General features: G+C 50.2%; 1 protein-coding gene across 5 annotated transcripts in view; it reads right to left on the reverse strand.

The window, feature by feature from the left end:
• TNIK (TRAF2 and NCK interacting kinase) overlaps positions 1 to 18981 on the reverse strand; it is a 140720-nt gene that overhangs the window by 68941 nt on the left and 52798 nt on the right. For all 5 annotated transcript variants that reach the window (XM_068692625.1, XM_068692621.1, XM_068692624.1 and 2 more), the window contains exons 3-4: positions 4193 to 4249; positions 1780 to 1905 (exon numbers count right to left, since the gene is read on the reverse strand). In XM_068692625.1, the coding sequence (XP_068548726.1) occupies positions 1780 to 1905; positions 4193 to 4249 (183 nt within the window). The remainder of the gene's footprint in view (positions 1 to 1779; positions 1906 to 4192; positions 4250 to 18981) is intronic.

An 18981-nucleotide genomic window follows, 5' to 3' on the forward strand; every position in this document is an offset into this window, starting at 1 on the left:
AAATGGAATTTCACGGGCTGAAAAGGCATTTCTCAGCTTGACAGCTTTCTCTGCGCTGAATTCCAGGCCCACTGCAAAGAACATGTTTTTTTTTTCAAGAGTTCCCACAACAACAACAGCAAAAACAAAAAACCCACAACAAACCCAAGCAATAAAAGCCCTTGGAGCCCCCAAGTCTCCTCACTAACTGTGTACACCAGCACGTCTCGGGTACCTGAGTGGCACCGAACCCCGCTGGTACCATTTTTGTCCCAGGTGCCATTTTTGTCCTCAGTGACTCTCCCTGACAGCCCCCTGCCATGTGGGCACAGGGGCAATCAGCTGTGGCCACTGCACTGCAGACCTTTTCCTATAACAAAGCCAGGATTATATGGAAATATTGAAGAAAAACAACCTGTGTTAACTGTATCAAGATGCAGAGGAAGATGTTGGGAGCAGTTTCTTAAAAGAATGAAAACTGAGGTTTTGGATGCTGACACTAATTCATAACGTTTTAATATCCTCAACATAGGCTTCATTTCTGCAGTACGTCCGCTGCCTCCAGCTGAGCCATGGGTATCTGTTACTGCTGCAGGTTTGGGCTCCAGCAGTCTGCTTTGGACACAGCAAGGGTTTGGACGCCAAAATAAGCTTTCTCCTTAGGACTCCTCCTTCCAACCGAAGAGGACATTGCTGCCTTCTCAGAACCGAAGGGAGAACACGTACAGCACTGGGCAAACCTGAGAAAAGGCTGGCACCGGTTCCTCTGGCCTGAATGCGCTCAGCTACAGCCAGCTCCACCACCTGCAGTACTCTGCGCAATGAAAATCCTGCACAACACACGTCAGACAGAGGTCGTCTGTGCCGCATGGACTCAGTTATGTGGGTTTGGGTGTCCCAGCCCCGGGCAGGCCACCCGCTCTGCTGCCAGGCTGGAGAGGAGCTGGCTCCAAGCCACCTCAGCCCAGCCGAGCTCAGAGCAGAGCAGGGAATGGTGCTTCGTGTTTCTAGCCTTTGGGGTAAGAAGGAAGGCAGTGCCACGGGCTGTGGTGCCGGCTGCTCTGTGTAGCAAGCAGCCAGGGCAGGAGGAGGAGGTGGGCTCCCATCATCTCCACTCATCTCTGGTCAGAGGTGGCAGATTGCAGCTCTGCACTCCAAGGACCGGCAATGCTGAGTTAGTAACTGAGAAGCCACTGGCAAGGGAAGCAGCAGGATGAGGTAGAAAGGATTTATGGGGAGGCAAAGCAGCTTCCATCCCTTCAGCAATACAAGGTGATCACCTCTGACACAGCTGAGGAGCCACAGACCTTCCTGCCCTCCCTGCTCCATCCCTTCTTTTCATTTCCCTGCACTGCCTCTGTGCAACACGGAGCACAAGAAGCAAAGCAAAGCTGAGAGCTGGCAGGAATCGGGAGTGGCAGCATCCCCCATCCAGCCTCTCAGCCTCCATCTTCCCAGCAAAGCTCCCTTCTCCTTCCAGCTGTTTTTGACGCATTTGTTTATTTTCGTAGGATACAATAGTTCTCAATTGATTATTATAACAAAGATGCTGCTAATGACAATCCAGAACAAAAATGGTTTTAATCATTCGTCTGCAAAGACTTTACAGCAGAACAGAGAAGCATTTCCCAGCGCAGGAACAGCCTTTTCAAAGTCATGACTTAAAAAAAAAACAAACAAAAAAACAAACAGAACACAAAATAATGTATTTTGTGTAATACAGGTGGTGGTAAGCAGGTAACACAGAGAAAGTGGTTTTGCTAAAACCCAGCTATTTTCAAAGAAAAAAAAGCAACTTACCCAGAGTTGATCATCCATTCCCGGTGGGTTCTTTTTAATAAAAGCACCATAATACGTAGCGATATTTCGGTGGTGAGAATACTTCTTTAACATGTTAATTTCTTGTTTGATCTCTTCTTCTTCATCCTAGGGTGAGGGGGGGGAAAAAAGAAAAAAAGAAAAAAAAAAAACAGCGACACTAAGAGACAGCACTTCACAGGCTCCAGCTTCTCTTTGCTACACTGGTGAACTTCCACACACCCCATTTCTGATCATCCCCTCTCCTCAGTTTCCTTTTACTTTTTAATTTATTTATTTTTTACAGTCACTTTTTGCAGTATGTCATTGACACCAGAGGCCTGGGAACACAAAATCTGGACTGGAGACTTTGGCCTCACAAATTACATCTTCTCAGCCCACCTTTTCAAACTGAATTTTTTAATTCATGTCATAATTTGCATTTGTACCACATTGCTCTGAAGCTTACCCACACTTGCACTATTCCAGTAACGCATCAGCACAAGCTCTTAGACCTGTCAGGAGGCCCACCAGGACGTTTTTCTAGAAAACGTGGCACAGCTGTAATTTCACAGGCTGTGGAGCGGTAGTTAGCACCTTGATGTTGATGAGTGTTATTATAAAAGGACCGGGAGGACTGTCACTTCTTTCTCTCTGCATGTCCCCTCTGTCCCCCACTTGCTTCATCCTGCCTTCAGTTTTACAACCCAGCAGATGACAAGAGGACCTGGTGATCAGCCGAACGGCAGACACAGCTCCTCTTAAAGACCAGTGCTCCCTGACCAGATGTCACACAACAAAGCCAGAAACACAGATTTCTTCCCAAACTACCATGAAAAATGACTTATGATTACAGTTCTTCAGAAGGAATTCAGGGAAGACGAGTGAAGAGGAAGAAAAAAAATAAAAGGAGGGGAGCTTGTATAAATGACCTCCAATTCTATCTTTGATAAGAACATGGAGACTGCAAGCACCAAAGAGGGTGAGGAACTGACCCAAGGGTTACAAGAAACACCTGGGGACTATTCTGAAAGACCATTAGCACCTCTTCCCTTCAAGCACTCAGCAAGTAGTCTTCATTTGCCTGGGGAACCAGGGAATGTACTGGTTTATCAGGCCCCAGAGACTTTCTTTTTACTGAAGCTCTTTGGTTCAGAAAAGCAACTGGATGCTCAACCATGCTGGAGGCAACGAGGAGCTGTCAGTGCCAAAACCCACCAGCTCCCTGGGTACCACTGGCCAAGTCTTCTCATCCCCCTGTGGTGTCAGTCTCTCTAGAGAAAACAGAGAGTTTTCTCCTGCAGTGGCTGGAGAACACAGCCCTAGATCTGGCCCTAGATCTCACCTCAGCATCAACAGCGATAAAACACAGTCAGTCCTCTACCATGCCATGGGCTTGCTCAGTTTTCCCTGTGGTTGTTGCCAGTCCTTCCCAAGCAGCTGAGCAGCTTTCTGGCAGTGACTTGGGGCTCGTGACATTCATTCAGAGGCCCTGGAGGTCTCACCTCTGAACTGACAATAGTTTAAAACTACCAAACTAAGTGTTGACTCAAATGTAAGCCCCTCTTTGGCCCCAAAGGAGTATTCTGATTTTTCAGCTTAAATTTGTTGTAAACTCACACTTGACCTCATGGGAATCTCACAGTCATTCACGCCAAAGCGCTGTGCTTGATGGGTCTGCCTATTGCCTGACAGCCTGCTTCCCACCAAAACCAGATGAATGGTACTTCCCATTAAAATCTTATTCAAGAAAGAACATTTTCATGTGACCTTCCTATATGCATCTGTTTAGGCTTTTAGGGATCATAGCAATTTTACTACTTTTTTTTTTTTTCTGTGGCCGTAGGGAAATGGCAAAGCCATTTTTTTTCCCTAAATGCTGTTATTTGTTTGCTAATTTGTAAATTCTTGGTTCTCTTAGTCTGATGTAAGTAGCAAAAGAGAAACCAGGCTGAAACCATGGTGCTGCATTTTTTTCTCTGTATCAATAGGATACAAAAGGAGTACTTTATCTTGCATAATAAAGTTATTCAAAACAACACCTGGAGATAGTTTTGGTGAATTGAAGGTTTTTGGTGAAAAACTTGGATTTCAAAAAAAACTAACATATTTTATGAATCCAGAATTGTGTGGCTACAATTTTCTTTAGATTTTATTAATCCATTCAAAAGAGCCACTGCTGGAACAGGATGCTTCATTGTTCCAGCACAAAAATACTTAATCTCAAAACTCTTCCAGATTCATTTTCCTCTCCCACATTTATTAAAAACACAAACTCTTAATGGCACATCTCAAATCATCTCAAAGTGTGTTTGCTTCCCAGGAATTCAGGCCTTCCACAACCCCCACGTTATCACATGCAGTCCCCTTCCCCTCTTATCTGGCAATTCAACAATACAGGAGGAAGATACATTACCCCGGTGACGTCCATAACCTTAATAGCAGCAAGCTGTCCTGTTTTAACATGACGACCCTGCAGAAGAAAATAGAAAAGTTTGTTTATTTTGCTTGCCTGGCAATGTTTCATTCACAGTAAGCAGTATCTTTAAACAATCTCCTGGCTCTGGCAGCTTTCACACATTTTTTTTTGCTTTTTCAAGTGCATCTTCACAGCAGCCATGATGGGAAAGCAATTCCCTCCCCTTCCTCCTGCCATTACAATTAATTAGTAAGGGGCCTTCATTGCTTGTTGTATTTTCCTGGCAAACAACTGCTGGAAATATCCTTCAATGCTCAGCCATGCAGAAGAGCTCCAGGCCTCTCCTGAGCACAGCCCATGACTCGGCTGTAAATGGCCTAGTGGAGCTGTGATTACAGAAATACTCGGAGGTATTTATACGATGCTTACTGCAGTCCCCTCGTGTCCTCGGCTGAGCCTCAGCTCTCACAGACCTGGGGACACACAACAGCCACCACCCAGCTGGAGGCATGAGGGACTTCCAACCTGAGCCTGTCGGCTGCTCGCACCCACGGGACAAATCCTTGAAAACCTCCAAATGGAAACAATAAGTCTTGGGAACATCCTCTTGAATTTTTTTTACAGCTAACTGTAAAGTTAACTGTAGAGACAACAGCTTGGTGCTGAAGAACACCCTGTGTGTGGAGGCCTCTGGAAAGCAGACGTGGCCATGAGCACCACCAACCATGGAGAAACTGACTGCAGGCACCACCATGGTGCCTGACCAACCCCAACACCCAGCAAGGCTCCATTTCACACCAAGAGAGGATGTCAAACCATTATACACACTGTCCATTAATATTTATTTTTTAAAATGACTCATTGAATAGGCTCAAGAATCTTTAGGTTCAGATTTGCTCCTTTGCCACCACAGTGACCCCAGGCGGGCAGGCCCATCTCCAGGAGATGCCGGAGATCCAGCATGGAGCAGAAGCCCCGTGTGGGGACACAAAGTCTTACTGAAAAATTAGCAAAGCATGGAAGAAACTGCTCGACTACATTAATCCTCATGGAAAAATGACTGGCGGTGAGGTGGTAGAGTGAAGCAACCTTGTGTTCGCAGCCACTCCTCACCACAGGAGAGCCCCAAGGCCCTGCCATGCGGGACACTGCACGGAGGACACAAGGGACGGCAACTCCTGCCCTAGGACAGTTGTAATTAATGCACCAAGGACATCACGGGGAGAGGACAAGCCACAGAGCTGTCCAACAGCAGAAACAGGAAAAAAACCCAACATTTCCTAAATGGCAACCCGGCCCGCTCAGCGCAGGCCCAGGCCCAGCCGCAGAGCCATTTTGCGGAGCAGCACAGCTTCGCTTGCTCCACATTTCTGCCTTCACCAAGAAGCCAATTTCACCCAGCAGGGCTCCTTACTCATTTAATAACGCAATTTATACGGCCTGAGCAACCACATGTCCTAACAACGGGAAAAGAGCTTTATTTTAAAACGTGCAACGTAAAAGAAAACGCAGCCCAGCCTGAGCATGCCTCCTTGAGTCTCCTCACCCAGGGCCATGGCTGAAGCATCCCTTTGACACAGCCATGGGAAGGAGAGACACCATCTATTTAGACAGCGTGATCTGCAAAAACAAATCCTCCCTAAATCCATCCTTGTTTGCTCAGCCAGGAAGCGCCCACACTTACTGAATCTTTAATTAAAGCCGGCGGAGCAGCAGCAGGGGACAGGGGAACACAATCACGGAGCATCGACTCCTCAATAAAATGGAGGAAGGAGAAGGTGAAGCAACTCATGGCATTTCAAGTCATGCATTCGCTAGTCACACCCGGCTTCATTTGACATAGCGACACTTCATTCTGCCTATCTATGCAGCCAGAAGAAAGAGATATTAGTGTTGCCATGATGCATCTCACAGAACCTCTTTAGGCTCAGCATGTGATCATATAGTATCCCTATGCAGCAATTCATGAAGCAGCGCTAAGGTCAACGGTTCTGAAATTCAGGGTTGAACTCAAATGGGTGCTACAGGGTCTTAATGGCTTCTGCATGAGCCAAACAAAGGGAAAAATCTGTATAAGGTTCAACAGTCCAAGGATTTCTTTGTTATATGTTTTAAACTCAGGGCTACCTCATATCTTTGCACAAAACCAGGCTTTGTTCAAGCTGCCTGTATTCTTTTATGTTCCCAGTTAACCCTGCTTGTGCTCTTCACAATATGTGGTGCAGGGAAAAGCAGGCTGCTGGCAGCAGGATGTGTTGCACGGGGAGCCACAGCACAGCACTGGGGCTGCAGCTGCAAACACTGGTTCTCCACTGGGTTTTCTCCTTCCAGGTGCATGTTCCCTGCTGGAGGTCACCATGTGGCTCCAGCACACACCCAGGGGTGGCACTGACTGCAACTCCCTCCTGTCTGCGGTGTCTGCATGACTGACAGCACAGTCCCTCTTTCATTTTGCAGTGGGATAGTAGCAAGGTTGTAGCTATAGGGCTGACGCTGCCTGCTAAACCCAAATTCAAGATGAATCAGCGTCTGCCAGTGACTTTGCAGTGTGAGCTTCAATCTTAAAAAAGAACTGAAAGTGAGGGTAAATAAAAATAACATGGAGAGACCAGCAGAGAAGCCACTGAAAAAGCTGCCCAGGCCATCTAGGCCCTTGCTGATGATCCAGCAGGGGCTGACCTTACAGCACCCCTTGGGCAGTGCGGGTGTTTTGGGTGCAGATGCTCCTCGCTGCCAGGGTACCCCAAGCAAAAACCCCACCACCGCGGGTGCCCACACCGTCCTTCTCCCAGAGATCCTACACAGGCTGTTATAAACATCAATAAGCTCAGTTCTGCAAGCAGCCCTGCCAGTAGAGCAGGTGCCATCGTTTTTATTTCACAGATTGGTAAATGCTGAAGCTGTGAAACTGCGAGGCTCGAGCACGCAGGGTCACCCAGCCAGCCAACGGCAGCGCTCAGAATAGACACGGGGATGCCCCAGCTCCCAGCCCCATCCCTCTACCAACGCCCCGCACACCTCCCAAATATTTACAGATGAAGGTAAGAACTTAATATTGTGCAAACATTTACTAAAACAAAATAAAACACTTTGAAATTTATGTTAATGTAAACCATGAGGGACACTTACTCATGCAAAACTCAGGCAAAGCGGAGCGCGTTTAGCCTGGGAACTGGTAACAAAGCTTTGCTTTTTCATGCAGTTTGTCTGCAGGGATGGGTTGTTTAGCTCCATCTCTGCAGGGCGTTTCTCGTTCCAGCTGCACATGCCGAGGTGCCTCTGCGGTGACCCCGCAGAAGAACAGACTGCGGGGCCAGGGCTGAGCTCCTCTTCCACCTTCCCCTGCCGCATTCTGCACAGCACGAGCACTTGGCCCTTCGTTACCAATTAATCTTTGCCTTCAATGTGAGATACTCGGTGTTCAGCACTGATAGTTTCTTGCTACATATGATGGTTTCACTGAATTTAGAAACCCAGTTCATTTTCATACAACTGCAGGCATTCTCTGGTGGTGTAATTCGGATGCAAACAGCACAGACAGGCTAGAGAGAGACACTGAAAATGAAAGCGATAGATACAATAGGGGAATAAAATTAGCATGAGAACTGTACGTATTAAAAGATTTCATGCCAGCAACAAGCCCTTTTGACAGCATTAATCACCAACCACATCCTGCGCGTTGGCCGTGCAGAAGCAGGCACATGTGCCCAAAAGGCAGCACCACGAGCCCCAGCATCCCTGCCCCGGCAGGATTGGGGCTTGCTGCCGCTGCGCTTTGTTTCCAAAGTAACCGGGCTGAGCGGCGCTGCCAGGCTGCTCTCAGCAACGCGTGCCATTGCTCCCGAAGCCAAGGCAGGTTGAGATTTATAATTAACGTGTGGCAAGTGCTAAATTGGCCAGCGTGAACTCTGCACTGCTGTAATGAAGCTGCGAACGGGGACTGGGATAGCAAGGTTGACCAAGAAAAGCGCCAGAAAGCTTCTGTAATAACGTGGTTTTTACCTCTCCAGCCACTGATCAAAACTCACTGACATTTTCGTTTAAAGCAATGCTGGAGCAGAGACCCCTCTTACAAACCACCCAAGCGAGCCCAATTGCACTACACCCGTGTGCTCCTGAGGTTGGCTCTGCTCCCCAAAAGCAAGGATGTGGGTTAAAACAGCGGGTTAAGACTGCAGATGCTGACATTGAAGAGAAACTCTTTCAGTTTTGAAAATTTCTCCATGATTTTGGTGCCTCCGTGCTTGGGAGCTCCCCCTGGGGCCACAGGAGAGCATGTCCAGAGGCAAAGCCTGTAGGACAAGCACCATCCTCCTCAGCAGGGTACCCAAACCCACCACTCACTCCGAGCACTCAGACCACACCACCTCCACCATTTTGGGGTGACAGGAGTAAATCAAGTCCAGGGAGAGCGGTCCAGCTATTGCTACAGCCGCCTGTCCTCCCCACGCCCTCCCCACCTCCTGCCTGCTGCCATCAGGTATGCTGAGGGCCCTCCAACCCCGTCTGCACATGGACAGGAGGGATCTGCTCCTCAGCAATCTGTAACAGCTTGCTTCTTGCCTCCTTTGTCTTCCTGCATTGTTCTGGATTTTTCCACAGCATTATCTCCTGGAATATTATTTATCGTAGGCTTTATACTCAAACGCTTCCAGATGACCCTCCCACCCCCGCTTGGTTGAAGCTTTTTAATTCTGCACATAAGTGTCTACAGTGGCTCATCACGCCTCTGGAGGGTCATCCGGAGCGGATAGATGTTGGAGCTGGTACAAAAACGCCTTTTCTTTTTTACCTTTCAAAAAAATAAAAAAGAAGAAGAAGGAACTGGCTTTTCTGCGGCTGAAAATGCAAGTTTCTCAGGGAGATACAAAACTGAGGTTGGGATTTCTTATGCCAGGAGAGTGAAGGAGCTGGCAGCAGCAGGGAGCACGCCGATGGAGCAGGCAGCACCCTGCCTGTCCTACAGCTCTCTGTGCCCAGAGCTGCCCCTCTGAGGCTGGGGACACCCTGGGGTGGCTCCTGCCAATTGCCAGCAGCCACTTGCTGGTGCCAGGTGAGCTGCTTCTCCTCTGGACACCAGCACAGGCTGACCAACCTCCAGCTCCTCTCCCACTGAGGGCAGTAACCAAGTCCCCAGAAGTTCAAGAGGAGGAAGGAGAAGAGATTTCCACTGCCCCACGTTGGCAGTTCACAGTAAGCACCGCTGGCACCCCAAGGTTTGAAGGACAGCTGCTGGTCACCTGCGGGTACAGCTCCCAGAGGCTCTCCAACACCTCCCTGCTCCTGTCCCCACAGCAGGTTTGGCATCTGGCTGTGTTACATCCTGGCTGAACAGCTAGATCTGCTTTCATCTCCATAAATTCAGCACTGTGCTACAGACACCATGATGACTGGGATGCTGTAAAACAAATAGGAGGAAATAGGAGCTCCTAAGGCGTTTTTTCACCTCTCTGGTTTTGCTGTCAAGGTTCACTTGGGCATAAACCCACATTTCATCCTCAAGATTATTCAAGTGTGAACTTGAAAGCTGCAATGGTTTTTAATTAAAATTCATCTGAGCATAAATCCGTGCTCCTAATTGCTTTCAAAATGTTATATCAACTATCACTAACTCGATAGTGTCAAGTATTAAGACTAATTTCTGTGAGCGAAGCAGGCACCAGGAGCACTTCTTCAGAGGTTGTGGCCCTCACACTCCGTAAAACGTAATGGACCAGCATGTTACAAGAGCATAGCTAAACGCCTTTAAACGCCCATCTGATGCACTCAGGCTTCTATTTACCAAATAGAAATATTTACCTGGAGAGCACTCCAGCAGGCAGGGCTTGCTCCAAGTCCATGGGAGAGGTTTACCTGTGTGCGGGCAAACAGCAGAGGCTGCTGTGACTGCTGGGGCTCCAGAAGGGGCTCAGCCTCAACCCAGCAGAGGAAGGCCACTTGCTGTGACACACGATGATGCCTTTTATCCTCGAGCATTCAGGATGCCTGCATAACCTGGCAGAAGTGCTCCCCAGGGCACCTCCCTGCGACAGTGTCTGTCGGAGGTCTCGCACGTGTGGCAGGGGGGAGCCCCCCAAGCCAGCCCAGTTTTCCAAAGGGAAAAAGGAGGCACCAAAGCTGCCAAGGCGGGCTCAGCAGGTTAGCTCCCTGGCCTAAATAACAGCCTTTGTACGCAGGAACTACCTATCCTGGCCCAAAATTTAAGCCCATAGCTTTAAGGACAGAAAGAGGATGATTTTTGCAGTTTGCTCGCATGAGCATGAATTTCACCTGCCGTTCCGTGCCCAGAGATTTACCCCACGCTACTTAACTTCCACTGCCTGCTCCTATTTGTCCAACCAAATATACGAACCTCCAGCTGCTGAAACCAGCGGGACACAAAGAGAATTGTGGCTCTCTCGTGAAAGGTGAAGCTCCTGCTTCTTTCTGCTCCAGATGTCCCCTCCCTGCCTCCAAACCCCCGTGTGTGCATAATCCCCGCAGCAGGCATTTAATGGAGTACCCGTGCTGCAGGCTTAATGCTCTGAAGGCAAACACTTCCTATCCAGCCATTTTACAATGCCATTAGTCCCGTTACATGGAAACGTTAAAATAAGAGGCATTTGGGTGCTGTTACAGGAAGCTTCAGAAATTCTGATGGCGACAGCCTTGCTGGGAACAGACCGCGGAGTCACCCTCACAGCTGAGGAAGGAGAGCCCAGGAAAACCCCATTTTGTACAGGAGTCTCAGCAAAATGACACTCCTGCAACTGTGAGGGTGTGGGACACCTGAGTTTTTGCCAGGTGAGACACCACCAGTTAACTTTCCTACGTTCCCACACCATTTACCACCTGTGGCAACCCTTCCTTAGCCCTGCTTCTGCAGGCACACTGCGAGGGGGTTTGCTGGGACAGCAGGAGGGCACTCGCAGCTTCCTGGACTCTGTTTCTACATTCAAGCCCTTCTGCAGTGGAGCACTCCTGTGATGGGACAGAACTTCCCACGGGTCTCTGCTCCCACTCCTACCAATTTCTAGTTTGCCCAAGAAGCTCATCTTCCAACAGAGATTCCTGCAGCAGCTCGTGCAGATCCCACGGGGCCGGGCACACCTCACCCTGCAGCACCCCCGTGCTCTGACCCCACACACGGAGGCAGGGAGCAAGGCAGCAGTTTTACAGGGCACAGAGCTCCCCAGCTAAGTATAAAGGGGAAATTTAGAGAGCAGGCTCTCCGTTTATGGGATGATATCTGCAAGAATCATTGCTTCTGTTTTATAGCACTGTGGGTCTATATTCAGTAAATTCACTTAAGCGTCAGCACCGCTAAAATACACCCGTGTTGACAAACACTGGAGTACGCTCCACAATGAAATTACAAAGTGCTGGATGTGCATCCGAACTGTCAGCCTGCATTAAATTAGACCATTTTATAGCACCCAGCGTGACTCGCACTTGGCTTTTACGGAGTAGAGGCACGCTTATAGACTTCTCAGTTTCCCATTGGAAAGGATATCGAGGGAGCACAGAAAACAAAACAAAACAAAAAACAAAACAAAACAAAAACTCCATAAAGTTTAAAGGGGTTAAAATACTTATGTATGGAAAAACAGGCTTTTCCCAGTATGAAAATTCATCACTCCCTAAAAGAAGCTGTTTTTATAAACTATGCACTCAGCTTTGCACTTGGCTTGCACATCTCTTAAAACTTATCTGAAATACATCCACGTCTTTGAGAAAGTAATTAAAGCATCAGATAGTCTAAATATCAGGTCAGCATAAGAGAAATGAGTCATGTAATAGGATGGGACGTGTTTATTTTAACAAAAGCAAAATATCTGTTTAATTAATCAGAGCAATCACGGCCCAAACCCTATTGCTCTTGCTTGCACTTTAGCCTCAGTTACTTGCAGGGGAATTTCAAGCCAGAGTGGGCTCACAACCACCCTGTGGATTTGGGACCAGCTCTTGCACCCGGGCCAGAACATGGTTCTGTTTCACTGCCCTGTGACAAAACACCCCAGAAAAACTTCTGCCATTTTCAGTGAGAGCTCGTGCTGGCTGCCCTTTTTGAGAGAACCAGCATGACCGTGACACAGGCAGCCACAATGACACTGCATTTCCCTTCAATTTCATGGATTTCCACCTCTGCATCATTGCTTGGTTTCACAAACAGCTTTCAGAGCTTCAGAGCAACCCTGTCGACCCAAGGCATTAAAGGTCACAACTAACATGATGCAATTCCTTTGAACTTGGGGGAAATTCAACCTCCTGAAATCGCTTTCATGAATCCGAGCAGCAGACGAGAAGTAACAAATCTCAAACATTTTGACGCCAATATGGAAAAAGCATGAAAAAGATGAAAAAGTGCATGTAATAACTCTATGTATTATTTGCTGGCAAAGGGGCTCTCCAGAGCTCTTCCTCCATTGCCCAGGCCTCTCCTGCAGCAAGCTTGAGCACAAATCCTTCCCTCCAGCCAAGCTGCTGCCCTCCCCACGGGGTGCTTTCAGAGAGCAGAAGACTTTCACTGAGCAGGACAAGCGCAAGTTTTACTCATATCCGATCCTCCCTCACATTTGTCATCTTTTCCAACCTTTTAAGTAGTAAAATCCTGGAAAATGTTCAAAAAAATCACAGAGAAACAAAAACAGAGTGGATTATTTTTTTTGCTCCCTGATGCTGGGCATTTTTATTAATACTTCAGGTTGGATCGAACAACCAGAGCTGTCCCTTGGAGAGGCATAAATCCTCTCCTGGCCCAGACGTCTTTAATTGCACAAGGCCAAGCCAATGCTCTGTGTTGACCGAACAAAGCCGACCTTTGGGCTGAAGTATTTCTAATCCCGCTGTATCAATTCAGGCTCTGATCGGGGCCGTGCAGCTGGGAGAGCTGCAATTCCATTACAGCGGTTCCACAATAGCGCTGACGTTAAGTAAAGAAGGCAGGATTATTAGATTACCGAGCTAAATTGTTAAATTAGCATATTATTCACCTCTAAAAATAACATTCTCTCTAGCACATAGGTGAGCAAGGCGGTAACGAAACACATCCCTTAGCCCAAAGTCTGCATTTGTGCCATCCCTTCTCTTGTTCAAGCAAAGGGGACTGGAAACACCAGCCCTTCCTCTGGCTCAGGGAGAACTGAGACATTTCCCTCCTCCATGGATAGAGCCGTGACCGTAGGAGGTCCTACATCAGCCTCAGATTGTCCACAAGTGCTTGAAGCTGTAGGGTTTGAAGAGCTGCACTTCATGGTCAAAAGACACCTTGCAGCAGAGCGGACTGCAGGGTGTTCCTGAATCTTGCAGGGCTTTGCCAGGGCCCAGAACAAACCCCACTCACCTAAAGGACAGCAAAGCCCCAACAAGAGCAGGGCTGGGCTGGAAGGTGAGGTGCCTGAGAGTAACAGCCTGGAGCAGACAGGAGCAGAGATGATTGCTTTGAGAGCAGAAGTGGTGCTTTGTTCAGCAGCAAAGAAGCGAATGCCCAGAAATCAGGTTTAAGGAGTAGGCTGTGGAAAACTGAGGCAACCTTGCCGAAGGAGTAAGGAGAGATGTTCCTAGCAAAGAGCAGTACAGAAAAAAGAGCAGGTCCCACACAGGAGGCAGCAGGAGGTTTTCCAGCAAACCCGAGGAGCATCCGGGGAAGGGAGGAGGGCAGGGATGGATTCGGCTATCACTGGAGCCCTCGCAGCCCCCCCAGGCCTTCAGCTCCCCGCAGCACACAGCCCGCCCCTTGCCCCCCGCTCCTGCGCCTCTCCCCATGCTGGGAGCACACGCTTTGGCGGCTAGAAGACAGCAGCACAGCCTGTTCCCAGCAACATTAGTTCATGACAGCCATGTTATTACCACCCTGTAACACCCCCACTGTGCTTCTGTTTCGTATCAGTGCCTGTTCAGCGCCGCGGCATTCAGAACTAGAATTAAATCTCCATTTAAGAGACCCGCGAGGCGCCCTTGTGTGCAGGCCGCGGCTCCGAGTGCAGCACCAGATTGCTCCTTCCAGCTGGGAAATGCTGAACCATGGAGGGCAGAGGGCTTCCCACAGGGCTCTGGCGTGTGCCAGGACCACCTGGATCCCCTCAGGATCCCCTCAGGATCCCGGGATCTGGAGGGCGGCCTGGGAAGGACACGGCCGCCCCCGAAGGGCCAGGCCATGGCTGGGGCCTTCCTCCAGCCTCACGGCCCGATGAGTAGCAGGGCACCACGATGTGTCCAGGATTTAGCCAGCAGGGATGGATGTCCCTGGGCAGCTGGCAGCTTTCTGTGCCCTTTCCTGTAATTACCAGGCTGCTCGTTAATTACCCGGGGTGCCAGCACAGCCTGTGCTATTCCCACCTCCTGGGAGCCACCGGAGGGAGGAATTTCCACAGGGCCCAGGGGCACCAAAGTGTCCAAAATGTTAATGTGGAAAGCAATCTAAAGCTACAGGTAAACACACACATAGATTCTTATAAACGAACAGCTCTGTGTTCCTTTTACCTGCTCTTTAATCCAGGCCCCAGATCAGTAATGCTCTTGCATGGCTGAGGGGGGAAAAAAAATGGCCCTTGCAGAGAAAACCCCACACATGCTGATGGAAATGTGGTTTCTTGAAACACCTCTTCAGTGCCATCTGCTTGGCTCCCGTTCTAGTTTCATAGTAGCAAGATCCAATTTTGGAGGTGGCATGTAAAGTGCAAGGTGGATTTTCAACCAACAACAAGGCGGGGAGAGGCACCCCTGAGAGCCGGAGTGCTCGGGGCACGGACAGCCAGACCCATAGCAGGGCATATAGGGGAGCCAGGTAACGCTCAGGAAGCAGTTCTGGAAGCTGACTGACATCCCTGACTATGATTTTTTATTTTTTTTAAGAGTTAATGATACTGCAGGCAGTGGCAATTATGTGCAGACAGCCCTTCATGCACAGAACTAATTCTCGTGCTCCCAATTCCCCTGCACCCAGCAGAGATGAGAGAGGGCAGGATGACAGCTCGCAGCCAGTACCTGCAGGAGAGCCCTGTAAAATATTCTGCCACCGCTCCGGCTCTGCTAAAGGATGTCTCTTTGGACTGTGACCCACAAGTGATTTCACAGCTGGCCGGTGCTGACGGCTCAGCCTGGGAGGCAGAATGCCAAAAACCCACAGAAATGAGCCAGGCACCCTGCACGCAGCGAGAGGACCAGGCTCTCCGAGCACCAGGAGCATCTGATGTCCCCCAGGCACCGTGACAGAGCGGTGCAGACACCAGCAGGTAACTCCTCACACAACACCACTCGCACCTTTTAGCTGTCCCTCTGCAAGGAAACCTGACTGGGAAGGCAAGCCCAAATCTATTCTCAGTGATTGCCGCTGACCATTTAATCCAGGAAGCTTAACTCGATGGCTGTGGGTGGTTTTCCACGAAGGACTTCCATTGCATTTCGTGCTCGAATTGCCAGTGGCATAAAATGGCCATGGCCACGTCCACATGAATTACCCAAGCTGCCTGAACAGCCCAGCCTGCTTTCCCTTCCAGCTTTCCCATCCCCTCTGTTTCTCCGTATTTCTTTTAAAACCTCTGCAGTGACCCAGGACGAGCTCCTGTGTCCCACACCCTGGCTCTCGCCAGCTCTGACACCCAGGTGCCCCAGCAGAGCAGCAAGGCAGCTGAACGAGGCTCTCACCAGTTTCACCCCCACCTGCAAGCTGGTAGCAGTACTTAGGTTTCCTAGGGCTTAGGATAAAATGCCACAGGAGCTTTCATGTATCTCTCTTGGGGTGCCTTAGATCTCAGTGCTAGGAAAATATGTGGGAGAATGACAGAAAGAACCCACATCCAGTGCTGCCGAGGGCTGAGGTGCTCTCCTAAGCGCAAGGACCCTGTAACCCAAGATGCTGCAGACCCCACGTTGCACATTTCTATCCGTGTCAGCTCAAATAGCAATTTGAGATCTCACACACTTCAAGGCAGCTGGGCAGCACACTCCCTTTCAGCCAGAGTTGCCTCCGGGGCTTTTGTCTGCCCTGAGCAGCTGTGACAACTCACAGTCCATCCTGGCCCACTGCGGGTCACTTACTGCCAGCAGTCAATAAACATTTTGCAGTGCCTGCGCTCTGATTTAAGAGCAAATTTATTATTTAAGCCCTGGCTAAAGCCATGTATGTGATATCCATGCTAACACCCCTCTACAGGGCTGCAGAAAGAGCTCTGTGCCCTCTGGCTGCTTCACGCAAGTCAGGGAAGGAAAATGTAGAACATCTTACTGGAAAAGGGAGCCCCCAAAATGACATTCAGACCCTTCATCCCCGTACTTCCTTTCCGTATGTCACACACACGTTCACTGCTTTGTTTGGGATAAGGAAGGGATTTTCTGCCTCGGCTGCCAACCAGCCCCGCTGTGGCTTACCTTCTGAGCCAGCCTGCAGGTTGGGATCAACAGAGCTGATCAGCAGATTAAACTGCGCTGCTTCTCCAGCTTCTCTTCCCAAGCCTCACTTTTCCCCCTGCAGCAGGAATTTCCTACCTTTGCACCGCCAGGCAAAGCCCTTCTGTTACCGAATCACACAGCCAGACCGCGGCCTTTTCCTGCCTGCCCAGACAGAGCCACAAAACGAACTCCTCCCTGCACAGCCACGGCTCAGAGGACCCCGTTTCTCCGCAAACAGCAGCAGAAGCAGCTCTGCAAAAGGGAGAGAGGCGTTCGAGGGGTTTGCTAGGAAAGGAGCTGGCAAGAGAGGACCCCGCAAAGCAAAGAGACCCCCGGGCACACGCAACCATCTCCAGCGGAGGTTTGGTAGCGAGGAGAGGAGGAGGACCTGGGATTAGCACTGGGAGGTTAAACCCATCCCGGGGATTGCACGGGGATAAAACAGCTGAGGAAGGAGTGGGAGGAAGCCAGAAAGCCCCGAGTGCCCCTGTGGCCTTCGGTGCTGGGCGAGCAGCACTGGCACAGCCACGGGTGGTTAAGGGACTTGAGGCACTGCAGCCACTGCCCATGTCTGGCGATGAAAGCAGGAGGGCATCCAGCTATTAAAGAACCACCTGAGGGCAGGGATTTTTCTCGCAGCTAAGCAAACCAAGGCAGACAGACAGCTCCTGAGCACGGGCAGGCAGTGACAACCAGCTACTGGGCTGGAGAAAGATCAGGGTGGAAACCTGAAAGCACTCACGGGGACCCTCAGCTCATCCAAACCGTGCGCAGCTCTCGCTGTGCTGTGGGTGGATCAGGAAGGAGCCAAGCCCAAAGCACCGAGCGGCCGATTCGGCCGTGCTGAGGCAAAGAGAGCGATAAAATACTGCTCCATAAGCACCCCCAGGACCACATGCCGCCCCGCCAGCAGCCGCTGCAAGCTTTTAACCCTTCTCCAGCAGGATCGATGCCGGCCGAGCACTAAAAGCAGCCAGTGTGTTAGAGACAGACTCGGATTAAAAATTCAGGACCTTTCCCAGCAGTGGGAGCTGGCTGCAGGACAAGCCCACAGTTAGTTTTGCTGCTCGGTGTGCCGGGGCTGGGGCATCCGTAACCGAGAGCTCCCTAAAAGCCAACCCACGGCAGGGAGTGGGGAAAGCCCTCGCTGCGTGCTGCCACAAAATAAAGCTGCCCATTGCTCCCAACAGCCGCAGCTGGGGGCAGTTTGATGCCTTTAACAGGCTGTATAAATGCCCTTTGTGTTAGAGCCTGAAGTTAAGGTGTATTTTAACACACCACAGGGCCATGAATCCTATGGGATGAGGGGAAATGTGCCCTGTGAGGCTCTGCAGGGGGGTTTTGCAACAGTGCCTGATGGCAGTTGCAAAAAGCTTCCCAAACCAGGCCCAGGAGATGGCGTGCAAGCACATTTGGGGATAAAAGGGGTTCCCCCTCACATGGCAGCACTCTGCTCCCAGCCACACTCACAAACAAGGGCATGGGACAAACTGAAATTTCTCTTACAGCCTCTGGTCTTCCCCACAGCCTTACGGTGAAGGACACAATTGCTTTATGTTTGTGACTCAAACGCTCCTGCACAGCGCTTCCACACCACTGCTTAAAAAGTGCGCTGGAAATCGTAATTAAAAACCGCTCTTGTGTAGGAGATGACTCACGGCGCTGCAGGCTGCAGACCTGGCCCCGCAGAACCACGCCGGCTCATCAGCGATTCCAGAACACTGGCAGGATGATGCAGGGCAAAAAATGAAATGAAGTTATCTGGAGCAGACCCCTGAGCTCTGGTCGCCCCCCCTGTGGGCACAGCAGCAGAGCCCCGGCCCTACAGAGAGAGGATTTTCACCCAGGAGCTGGTGAGGACCGCACTGCAGCCCTGCGTGCAAGGGGAACCGAAGCCACTTGGCTCCCGCCGCCTCGGTCACAAGGACCGGCTGACCCACAGCAGCTCCAGAGAAACCTTCCGAGTGCCTCCGCCTGCAAAATGGGTTGGAAAAGCAGAGCTGAAGGCACAGAGATGGGGAATGCAGAGGGACAGCCCAACCCTTTGTGCCAAACAGCGAGCAGCTTCTTGTGGCTGCTACAATAACGGGGCTGGCCCCAAATCCGGCCTCTGCCTTCTGATGCTCCTGGGTCTCGAGGAAGTTTGGCTCCAGACCCACGTGAAGGGTGACTCTTCAAGCCCTGCTCCTGTCCCCCCTTCTTGCAGGACCCCAGTTTCTGCTGGCAGAAGCTGTGTCAGAAGCTCCCCAGCACGGAGCACAGAGACGAGCACAAACTGCTGCTGAACACAGCAGCTCCTCTACAAGACTCCACTTTTGCACCCCGAAGAGGAGTTCATAATGAATAGGAACATGCATTTTTAACATGCAAAGCACAGCGGATCATCCTTAAAAAAGCAGAAACCAGGAGGGAGACTT

This window comes from Anas acuta, chromosome 9, assembly GCF_963932015.1.
Source record: "Anas acuta chromosome 9, bAnaAcu1.1, whole genome shotgun sequence".
Classification (NCBI taxonomy): domain Eukaryota; kingdom Metazoa; phylum Chordata; class Aves; order Anseriformes; family Anatidae; genus Anas; species Anas acuta.